General features: G+C 41.6%; 1 protein-coding gene across 1 annotated transcript in view; it reads right to left on the bottom strand.

Moving 5' to 3' along the window:
- Positions 1-4603: 4603 nt before the first annotated feature.
- The window catches only part of IPO7 (importin 7), a 64109-nt gene continuing 56324 nt past the window's right edge, over positions 4604-12388 (bottom strand). Inside the window, exons 23-25 of the mRNA XM_003254925.3 lie at positions 12140-12346; positions 10622-10738; positions 4604-7624 (exon numbers count right to left, since the gene is read on the bottom strand). Coding sequence (XP_003254973.1) covers positions 7527-7624; positions 10622-10738; positions 12140-12346 — 422 coding nt within the window. The 3' untranslated portion in view covers positions 4604-7526. The remainder of the gene's footprint in view (positions 7625-10621; positions 10739-12139; positions 12347-12388) is intronic.

The following is a 12388-nucleotide window of genomic DNA, read 5'->3' as shown; positions in this document are numbered from 1 at the left end:
TCTCTTTATACTCTTTCCTTTTATTTCTCAGACCAGCCAACACTTAGGGAAAATAGAAAGAATGTACGTTGAAGTACTGGGGACTGGTTCCCCTGATAAGCCAGGCTGGTCTCAAACTCCTGATCTCAGTTGAGCCACCTGCCTCAGCCTCCCAAAGTGCTGGGATTACAGGCATGAGCCACCGTGCCCAGCCCCATTGGTCTATTCTTACACCAGTACAATGCTATTGTGCTATAAATCATGTTCTTTTTGAAGATTGTTTTGGCTAAGCTAGGTCCCATGTATTTTCTTTTTTTTTCTTTTTTTTTTTTTTAGACAGAGTCTTGCTCCCTCACGCAGGCTGGAGTGCAGTGGCGCGATCTCGGCTCGCTGCAAGCTCCGCCTCCCGGGTTCACACCATTCTCCTGCCTCAGCCTCTCCGAGTAGCTGGGACTACAGGCACCCGCCACCACGCCCAGCTAATTTTTTTGTACTTTTAGTAGAGACGGGGTTTCACCGTGGTCTGATCTCCTGACCTTGTGATCCGCCCGCCTTGGCCTCCCAAAGTGCTGGGATTACAAGTGTGAGCCACCGCGCCCGGCCAGTCCCATGTATTTTCATATAAATTTTAAGATAAGCATGTCAGTTCCTGCAAAGATAACTGGGATTATATAGGAATTACACTTAATCTATAGATACATTTGGGGAATTTTGCCGTCCTCACAATATTGTCTTCCAGTTCATGAATGTGGGGTGTCTTTCATCTTTTCTTTCAACAGCGTTCTGTAGTTTTCTGTATCCAAGTTTTTTTTTTTTTTTTTTTTTTTTTTGAGACGGAGTCTTGCTCTGTCACCCAGGCTGGAGTGCAGTGGCGCAATCTCGGCTCACTGCAAGCTCCGCCTCCCGGGTTCACGCCATTCTCCTGCCTCAGCCTCTCCAAGTAGCTGGGACTACAGGCGCCCGCCACCACGCCCGGCTAATTTTTTGTATTTTTTAGTAGAGACGGGGTTTCACCGTGGTCTGATCTCCTGACCTTGTGATCCGCCCGCCTCGGCCTCCCAAAGTGCTGGGATTACAAGCGTGAGCCACCACGCCCGGCCCCCAAGTTTTGTAATTACTTGCTCCTGTTTTATAATGCTGTTGTAAATGGAATTTTCTTTTCTTTTCCTTTTTTTTTAGAGATGACATCTCGCTCTGTTGCCCAGGCTGGAGTGCAGTGGCATGATCTTGGCTCACTGCAACTTCCACCTCCTGGGTTCAAGTGATTCTTCAGCCTCCTGAGTAACTGGGACTACAGGCGTGTGCCACCAAGCCCGGCTAGTGTTTTTTTGTATTTTTTAGTAGAGACAGGGTTTCACCATGTTACCCAGGATGGTCTCCCATCTCCTGACCTCGTGATCTGCCCACCTCAGCCCCCCAAAGTGCTGGGATTACAGGCGTGAGCCACTGCACCTGGCCGGAATTTTCTTAATTTCATTTTCAATTCATTTATTACTCTTGTATAGAAATACCACCAATTTTTTCTTTTTGAGATGAAGTTTTGCTCTTTTGCCCAAACTGGAGGGCACTGGCATGATCTTGGCTCACTGTAACTCCTGCCCCCTGGGTTCAAGCAATTCTCCTGCCTCAGCCTCCTAAATAGCTGGGATTATAGTGCCCACCACAACGCCCGGCTGATTTTTTGTATTTTTAGTAGAGATGGGGTTTTGCCATGTTGACCAGGCTGGTCTCGAACTCCTAACCTCAGGTAATCCACCTGCCTTGGCCTCCAAAAGTGTTGGGATTACAGGCGTGAGCCACCCCACCTGGCCAATACCACCAATTTTTATATATTGATCTTGTGTCCTGCAACCTTCAACTTATTTGTGAATTTTTTTTTTTTTTTTTTTGAGACAGCATCTTGCTCTGTCGCCCAGGCTGGAGTGTAGTGGCAGGATCTTGGCTCACTGCAACCTCTGCCTCTGCCTCCCAAGTACCTGGAATTACTGGTGCCCACCACCACGCCCAGCTAATTTTTGTGTTTTTAGTACACACAGGGTTTCACTATGTTGGCCAGGCTGGTCTGGAACTCCTGACCTCAGATGATCCACCCACCTCAGCCTCCCAAAGTGTTGGGATTACAGACCTGAGCCACTGCACCTGGCCTGTGTGTGTGTATCCTTTATGGCTTTCTAGATATAAGATCATGTCATCTGTGAATACATTTTTTTTTTTTTTTTTTGAGACGGAGTCTCGCTCTGTCGCCCAGGCTGGAGTGCAGTGGCGCAATCTCGGCTCACTGCAAGCTCCGCCTCCCGGGTTCACGCCATTCTCCTGCCTCAGCCTCTCCAAGTAGCTGGGACTACAGGCGCCCGCCACCACGCCCGGCTAATTTTTTTGTGTTTTTAGTAGAGACGGGGTTTCACCGTGGTCTAGATCTCCTGACCTCGTGATCCGCCCGCCTCGGCCTCCCAAAGTGCTGGGATTACAAGCGTGAGCCACCGCGCCCGGCCCCGAATACAGTTTTTATTTCCTTTCCAGTCTGCATGTCTTCTATTTCTTCTTTCCTATTTTCCCTGACTAGGACTTCCTGTACAATGCTGAACATAAGTGGCAGAAGGGAGCATCCTTGTCTTCGTCTTTGGTGGAACATTTTTCTTTCACTATCAAGTCTATTAGCTTTATAGTTTTGTTAGATGCCTTTTATCAGGTTAAGGAAGTTCCTTTTTCTAGTTTCTTGGGTTTGCTTAAAAAAAAGATTCAGAAAGAAACCTTAAAATGCTCTGGTAGAGCGGGCGCGGTGGCACACGCCTGTAATCCCAACACTTTGGGAAGCCGAGGTGGTTGGATCACCTGAGGTTGGGAGTTTGAGACCAGCCTGACCAACATGGAGAAACCCTGTCTCTACTAAAAATACAAAAATTAGCCGGGTGTGGTGGCACATGCCTGTAATCCCAGCTACTGGGGAGGCTGAGGCAGGAGAGTCTCTTGAACTCAGGAGGCAGATGTTGAGGTGGGCCGAGATCATGCCATTGCACTCCCACCTGGGCAACTACAGCGAGATTCTGTCTCCAAAAAACAAAAAGGCTCTGGTAGTTATAGAGCTCAAATATTGTATGTAATTGACAAATCCCAATTTATATATGAAAGCAGAATCTATTATTATTTTTTTCCTGAGACGGGTCTTACTCTGTCACCCAGGCTGGAGTGCAGTGGTGCAATCTTGGCTCACTGCAACCCCCGTCTCCCAGGGTGAAGCAATTCTCCTGCCTCAGCCTTCTGAGTAGCTGGGATTACAGGCATGTGCCACCACACCCGGCTAATTTCTGTATTTTTAGTAGAGATGGGGTTTCACCACGTTGGCCAGGCTGGTCTTGAACTCCTGGCCTCAGGTAATCTGCCAGCCTCAGCCTCCCAAAGTGCTGGGATTACAGGCATGAGCCACCATGCCCAGCCTATTATTATTTTTTAAGACAGGGTCTTGCTGTATTGCCTAGGCTAGTCCTAAACTCCTGGGCTCAAGTGATCCTCCTGCCTTAGTCTTCCAAAGTGCTTGGATTACAGGCATAAGCCACCGTGCCTGGCCCAGCATCTATAAATATATAAAGGTGAATTCTCACCTGTGCCTTAACACCTGAAGGGGGCCGGGCGCAGTGGCTCACGCCTATAATCCCAGCACTTTGGGAGGCCAAGGCGGGTGGATCACCAGGTCAGGAGTTCCAGACCAGCCTGGCTGAGATGATGAAACCCCATCTCTACTAAAAATACAAAAAATTAGCTGGGCGCAGTGGCAGGCACCTGTAATCCCAGCTACTCGGGAGGCTGAGACAGGAGAATCGCTTAAACTTGGATGGCAGAGGTTGCAGTGAGCCAAGATCGTGCCACTGCACTCCAGCCTGGGTGACAGAGTAAGACTCCATCTCAGGAAAAAAACCACCAAAAAAACACCTGGAGTGGGGATGACTACCTCACACAGACACACACACACGCAAAAACTTATATATTTCTCCTATAGTGCTAAAACCAAAGATTTTGCCTCACTTAAGAACCACATTGTCCAGCTTCTTTTGATATGCATGGCCATAAGAATATGTTTTGACCCTTTATATAAGGGGCAACAATGAGTACAGCCTACTGTATTGGTCCCTAAAGGAAAGGGATATATCTGTCCCCATTGCTTGTTTTATGCAGTCGTAATACTACATACAAATCTATTCAGTGGTAATACTACATACAAAGGATGAAGGGCCTAGAATAGTATTGGATCACTTTAGTTAGCTGAGTTACAGCCTGGGTCTAGAAGACCTTTGGAGAAGCATACTGCTTCTGCTAATGCTAGTTTTTGGATTGCCAGGTCAACTTAAAATGTAACTGTTTATGTTAAAGAATCTATTATCTTAGCCTTCTCTAATTTGGAGGTCTGATTTAGGTTACTCCCCCAGTTGAGAGATGACACTACTATCTCCAAGAGCACCTTCCAGGTAACCTTTGTTTACCATGAGCCAAAGTGTGAAGTGGCTATTGCAAGAATGGCCAACTCACCAAGGATAAAAGCTAGAATTCAGTAGGCACTGATAATGGTCACAGAAAATCTTTACCAAAATTTAAACTACAAAGAACAGAACTGACAGTTTTATAACTGATGTTTTAAATTTAAGTCATTTATTTTACAAACAGAGACTACCTATTATACTTAAGACATTGTGTTGGATCTTTGCCAAATACATGGTTTAGTCATACTAATGTAATCCATTTTTTAACTTTCCATATTAATTTAATTTTTAATTCATTTTTCTTTATGCTTGCTTCACGGGCTACATCTGGGACTGAATAGCAGCATATGGCCCAAGGGCTGTGGTTTTGCCACTCATGCTCTATACTCTAGTCTCTTCCAGATTGAGTATAGCAGTCACTATCTTAATACAGTGTGTCACTATTTTATTACCTGCAGAGAAATAGATTAACTTCCTTTATTTAATACTGATAAATAGAAAGCCTTTTTCAAGAAAAAAAAGATAGCTTACATTTACAAAAGTGATTTCTGCTAATATCTGCCATTAACAAAGACAAATACTGAAATCCACACAAAATCAGAATTAACTTCTACAACTAAAAAAAAAATTATAGGGTAATAAAACTGTAGGAAAAGCTGTATGTAAAAAGAAAAAAGATAAGTCCCTATGCAGCTAATTACCAGAGAATATTGTAAATACATTCAAAAAGTTTTCCAAAAATCCTGCAGCCTCATCTAGAAACTGATACATGTTAAGATTCTTGATCTATACCAAACTATAATGTTAAAGGAAATCATGAAAACTGAGGTATATATTTGATGCATTAGAAACTATCATTTGAACACTATTTAAATAGTTTAATTATAAGGTCTAATTTCAAGTTAAAGTCTGTAAATGGAGATTAGTTTGGATTATATGACACAGGAGACAATAAAACATGTTCTCAAAGACATGCCAATACATTTTCTTGAAACAAAACCTCAGCAAATGAGAATTTTCATACTGTGCATGGGAATAACTAAAACCTTTATTAGATATGATTTTCCATTAACAATAATGTGAAAATTAGAATTATGAATTCAAAAAGCAGTGAAGTCTGAAAATTTAAAAAGTAGACTAGGTATTAGGGGATTAAAGGTAAAGGAAGACGAGAATGTTTCTTTAATACTATTCATTATTTCCCCTCTGTACACAATGTTGCATATATACAACTACTTCATTTTTATTGACTTTATATAATAGTGAAATCCCTTTAAGCAACCTAGGGTATACAGTTGGTGTCCAACTTTCAGGGGATTTGGAGGGGGGGGGAGTAGAAACACTTGATTAACAGTTTTCACCCACACGTTAGACAATTTTTTTCTTTTTTTGCCAAGATTTTAGTAGTAAATTCATAAATATAGGAAATACTTTCACTCCTTCAGTGTTAAAATAGAAAACCAAACAGTGCCAACAGTAGTGGCTTAATTATTGGTATACAAGAAAAACACAACAAAAATGGGTTTTCTTAATTATGCATTTTAAATATCAATATGTGCATTTGTTTTTACAGTTATAAATTTTTTTCTCATCTGTTTTAGACAACAGCTTGTAATAGTTTTGAATCCATTAAGATGTTGCTTTCAATTTGAAATATTTTGTGTATACATGTATATAAAAAATAACCCAATGTATGACTCATCTGACAGATGTTTAAGATCAATAACGGCTTATTTTTCAACATGCAGTTAGGAAGAGAGGGAAGCAAGCCAACCTCTCTACAGTATCTTTTTGAGGGCTTGTTTTTGCAGTGATATCAATAGTGGTTTTTGGAGGGAACCATGTGCCTTCAGCCTATCTAGTCAAGATCAGATACCACAATCAACAAGAGGGGTAGAAGAGATGGGGAAAGGAGAGTGGGTAAGTGTTAAATATCAATTTTTTTAAGTGTGCATTTTGTACTCTTTCTAGGCACAGGATTAAAAACAGGCCAATGAAAAATTTGTTATAATTAGGAAAAAACTGCAATCAAATCAAGACATAACAGCCGAATTAAGTTCTTTTAATAGATTGCATATATAGATGTTTAGCCATACTCTTAGATCAACTCTTTAAGAGTAGAACTTTATATCCAATTTACATGCTCTAGATACCACCTTTCTTAATTTTTACAGTAAGGTCTGGTATTCAAATACCCACTTGTACACTGACAGCTTTAAGAAAAACAGGACACAGAGGGAGTTGTCATTTTTAGCAGCAATGAAATACCACTAACCCCTTTTTACATACCGAATTCAAGTCACTATCAGAGGTGAGTGCACCACAAAGTCACCAGGTACAAAATTGCTAGTTCATTTTTAAATTAATAACTTGAAATTACCCCTGCCCCCCACCCCATTACATCTTTTTATAAACAGCAAACATTTTGCTATTTTATACATAGGCTAGCAGGCTTGTTTCAATATGAAAGTGCTAATTCATTTACAGATTTTTATAATCAGTTATGTAGTGCTACAATAAATGTCCAATAATCTACATAGGAACAATGATGAATGAAAATGATGAAGACTCAATAAGGCTATCAGATGACCTTATCTTATTTACATATAAAGAATAGATACCCAATGGTGAGGAAGAGACAGAAATTGGACAAATACTCATAGGTGTAAAAATTACATCTACCTTTGAGTTTTATACTGTAAATGAGACATTTTAAATAGTCCTGTAGCCCATGCCTATTTTTTCCTCAGAAAAAGAAAAGCTGCCTTCATGACATCCCCTCTTGTTTCAGATTTCCACAGTGTCACTTTGAAGCTTGAGTCAGGATCTTACTTTCTTCAAAAAATAAAGAAAATACGCCCTCTAAGGTACCTCCCATGCCCCCCACCCCCAAAATCCCGCTGATTTCTTTTCCAGTGCCAGGTTGCATGATCAGGTCCCATCTCCTGGGGTTGTTGTTTCTTTTGTCCATCTATTGATCATTAGTTTAGAATAGATAACATGAACCAGTTCTGGAACCACTACTAGGAGGAACACAAGCTCTTCACTACAATCACACAGCAGGAAAGAGATAACTCAATTCATCCCTGGTGCTGGGCCTCCAAAATTGAAAGAACTTGGCACAACTGGAGCACTGAATTTGTATCCTCCATGCTTCTCAATCATTTTGGATTCTAGAAAACAAATAAAATTTTAGTAGGGCATTCAATCATCTACTAACTTGGGGAGAAACTGACAAAACATTAAACAAGCCAGTAGCTTAGGCATCATTAATGGCCAGGAAGTTCCAAAGTCCATGTTTTCTCCAATGTATAGGGGCAAGGGAACATGCATTATGTAGAGAATATAATCTCTTTTACTGTATGCTGTAGACTTCTTAGCCAATTTTCACTTTCCACTGTTAAGAAAAAAATCTTTTTTTTTTTTTTTTTTTGAGACAGAGTCTGGCTCTGTTGCCCAGGCTGGAGTACAGTGGCATGATCTTGGCTCAATGCAACCTCCGCCTCCCAGGTGCAAGCGATTCTCTCCTGCCTCAGCCTCCCAAGTAGCTGGGACTACAAGTGCGTGCCACCACGCCCGGGTAATTTTTTGTATTTTTAGTAGAGGCAGGGTTTCACCATGTTGGCCAGGTTGGTCTAGAACTCCTGACCTCAAGTGATCCATCCGCCTCAGGAGTCAGGAGTTTTCGAGACCATCCTGGCCAACATAGTGAAACCTCGTCTCTACTAAAAATACAAAAATTAGTTGGGTGTGGTGGTGCATGCCTGTAATCTCAGCTACTTGGAAGCTGAGGCACGAGAATCACTTGAAATCGGGAGACAGAGGTGGCAGTGAGCCGAGAATGCACCACTGCAGTGAGCCAACATCGCACCACTGCACTCCAGCCTGGGTGACAGTGAAACTCTGTCTCTAAAAAAAAAAAAAATAAAAACAAAAAAAACTCCAGCCTGGGTGACAGAGTGGACTCTTTTCAAAAAAATAAATAAATAAACAAAATAATTTTTTAAATTTATTTTAAAAAGTCTATAGATAATTGTTGTGCATTAACAGTGGTGTATAACCTAAAATGTACTTTTTTTTGTTTTTATTTTTTTTTTTTTTAGAGACAGAGTTTCACTGTCACCCAGGCTGGAGTGCAGTGGTGCGATGTTGGCTCACTGCAACCTCTGCCTCCCAGGTTCGAGTGATTCTCCTGCCTCAGCTTCCCAAGTAGCTGGGACTACAGGTGTGCACCACCACATCCGGCTAATTTTTGTGTTGTTCAGTAGAGACAGGGTTTCACTGTATGTTGGCCAGGCTGCTCTCGAAGTCCTGAACTCAAGTGATCCGCCAGCCTTAGCCTCCCAAAGTGCTGGGATTACAGGCGTGAGCCACCGCACCTGGCCTAAAATGTACTTTTAAAAATTGCACACTGAAACAGTTAAAGATGAAAAGACATGTCTGGGAGCTATTTAACTTCGTAAGTTTTTACATTTTTGGAGACAGGGTCTCACTCTGGCACCCAGGCTAGAGTACAGTGGCACAATAACAGCTCACTATAACCTACACCTCCCACGTTCAAGTGATCCTCCAGCATCAGCCTCCCAAGTAGCTTGGACTACAGGCATGCACCACCATGCCTGGCTAATTTTGTTTATTTTTTGTAGAGATGATGTCTCACTATGTTGCCCAGGCTGGACTTCAACTTCCAAACTCAAGCGACCCTCCTGTCTTGGCCTCCCAAAGTGCTGGGATTACAGGTGTGAGCCACTGTGCCCGGCTTAGGTGTTTACATTTTTAACAGAACTTTCTACTACCTAACCATCACCATGAGCTAAAGTTATTGCATACTGAAAGTAGTCTTCAACTGTACTTTTTTTTTTTTTTTTTTTTTTGAGACAGAGTCTCGCTCTGTCGCCCGGGCTGGAGTGCAGTGGCGCAATCTTGGCTCACTGCAAGCTCCGCCTCCCGAGTTCACGCCATTCTCCTGCCTCAGCCTCCAAGTAGCTGGGACTACAGGCGCCTGCCACCGTGCCCGGCTAATTTTTTGTATTTTTTAGTAGAGACGGGGTTTCACCGTGGTCTCGATCTCCTGACCTCGTGATCCACCTGCCTCAGCCTCCCAAAGTGCTGGGATTACAAGCGTGAGCCACCGCGCCCGGCCAACTGTACTTTTTTTTGAGACGGAGTTTTGCTCTTGTCACCCAGGCTGGAGTGCAATGCTGTGATGTCAGCTCACTGCAACCTCTGCCTCCTGGGCTCAAGGACTTGCCTGCCCTAGCTTCCCAAGTAGCTGGGATTACATGCATGCGCCACCACGTCTGGCTGTGTTCTCTAGTTTTTTTTGTTTCTGTTTTTTTGGAGATGGAGTCTTGCTCTGTTGCCCAGGATGGAATACAGTGGTGCAATCTCAACTCACTGCAACCTCCGCCTCCTAGGTTCAAACAATTCTCCTGCCTCAGCCTCCTGAGTAGCTGGGAATATAGGCATGTGACACCATGCCTGGCTAGTTTTTTGCATTTTAGTAGAGACAGAGTTTCGTCATGTTGCCCAGGCTGGTCTCAAACTCCTGAGCTCAGGCAATCCACCCACCGTGGCCTCCCAAAGTGCTGGGATTACAGGCATGAGCCACCACGCCTGGCCCAACTATACTTAAAACTAAGCAAACTGGGGCTGGGTGTGGTGGCTCACCCCGGTAATCTCAGCACTTTGGGAGGCCGAGGCAGGCGGGTCATGAGGTCAGGAGATCAATACCATCCTGGCTAACACGGTGAAACCCCGTCTCTACTAAAAATACAAAAAACTAGCCAGGTGTAGTGGCAGGTGCCTGTAGTCCCAGCTACTTGGGAGGCTGAGGCAGGAGAATGGCATGAACCCGGGAGGTGGAGCTTGCAGTGAGCTGACATCGCACCACTACACTCCAGCCTGGGTGACAGAGCAAGATGCCATCTCAAAAAAAAAAAAAAAAAAAACAAAAAACAAAACAAAACAAAACAAAAAAACAAAAAAACGCAAACTGTAGCCAAAGCCAAAATTATCTTGAATTAAATCCCTCATATTAGAGTTAATTCCTATCACGTGCAACAACTATACCTTTTATATCATCTTAAATGATATAAAATTTAAAATCTGTAAAATTTTATAGCTATAAAAGTCACTAATTAAAGAGGAGTTACAGTTAATTAACATACCATGAGCTGCTCTTCTTTGATCAGCCAGAGTTGCTATGTCCTGTAACTGTTTTCTTTGTTCTTCATTAAGACCGTGAGTCAGTGCCTGATACCACACAGGATTACGATTTTGAATAGCTATCAAAAAACAAAAACAAGAGAAAAACAACATGAATAAGACAGGCTTGGTAGCTCCATTCTATTCTATTCCTCCTACTCCATCCTGAGCCAGTACTGAAATTCTGATCTATTTTATATTCTCCCAATAATTTTTAAAATTACCGTATTTGTGAAACAACAGATATAGGAATAAAAATTAATTACAGCTTATCTTTATGCCTCCAAAAACTCTAATCATTCTTACGATCCACCTCTCTAGCAAATAAAGACTCAGAGCCTAACTAGTTCTTATATAGTAAGTAACAAACCAGGGAGACTTCAGGAATAAAGCTAACCCAAACATCTTAAAAGATTCAGAGCTAAAGCAACTTGAAAATCATCAAGGCCCCGTGTTAGGAACCATCCTTTGGGGACTGACATGTGGTATCTGTCTACAAAGTACAAGGCACAGAAACAACAAGTTAGGCACCTCAATCAGTTCTTGCTGCCATGTAGCTCAGAAACCAGCACTTTGTGCTTCTGCAACCTTGTATCAAAACTGCCTTGTCATGGGCTTAGAAGACTCAAATCCTTGGTTATCAGATAATGTATTCTATCAAAAAATATATTCATCAGTTCCCAATGCATAGGAAATGATATATAACAGCAATTAACTCTGAGAGGAAAGGATGTTTCAAATACAGGGGAAATTTAATTTCTTAACATGGATGGTAAAACACAGATGCTATACCTTGTTGAAATCCAAGTAGATGATGGTAAAAAATGAGAACCTAGTATTCTGGAGCCACATACAGTGACACATTATAGGAACAGTGGACTTTTCTTGGAATATTTAACAAGTGTATGTGGCTTCAGAATCCTAGGCATATATAATTCAAAAATCTCAAGGTTAAATTAGTTGTTTAAAGCTAAAAATTTGATTATGCCAAAAGTGCTAATTTAGTAATAATAGATTAAATTAGTTAACACATCATAGAATATAGGAAAAGAAGAATTATAAGATCATATTCCATAAATGCTAATATACTCTAACAGGTTAAGTGTAGGTTTGGGCAGGAAAAAAGGATACACACAAATAATAACATACAACAAACAGGTATACATGTAAGAGTGGTTACTTCTGAGGAAAGCTGGGAGACTGGGAATCAGAAGTACCAAAGAGGCACTGTCAGTGTATACTTTTTAGAACTACATTGTTTTCCTATAATCTTTCAAAATTACAATCTAAATGTAAAATAACAGGATGAATAAAGAATACTCAGAAACTATGGCAACCTTAGAAATAATTTTGGTTACTTTGCCTAACCAGCCTTTTCTAGTCTGGGTTTGATATCCTCCAAACTCTTCCTTTAAAGGGCAGGCAGAAACTACAACAGATTCGTTCAATGAAATGGATCCACATGTAACAAGTTGACTTACTTTGAAAGATAGCTTTAAATATCTGATACTCATCAACAGGGTTATCTTCATCATCAATGATTGTGGAATAGCCTTCCAGAGCAGTCTCTTCAGCATCATCTTCTTCCCAATCTTCATCATCTCCATCTTCACCAGCCTGCTTAGCCAGAATCTCCAAATATTCTTGCCCGTCTTCATCAATATCATCTTCATCACTCCCCAGTTCCTCTGCCAAGTCATAATATAAGTACTTTTATAACAATGAGATAT

This window comes from Nomascus leucogenys, chromosome 15 (genome assembly GCF_006542625.1).
Source record: "Nomascus leucogenys isolate Asia chromosome 15, Asia_NLE_v1, whole genome shotgun sequence".
Classification (NCBI taxonomy): domain Eukaryota; kingdom Metazoa; phylum Chordata; class Mammalia; order Primates; family Hylobatidae; genus Nomascus; species Nomascus leucogenys.
Note: the sequence above shows the minus strand (reverse complement) of the source record. Positions and strands in the feature narration are given on the sequence as shown.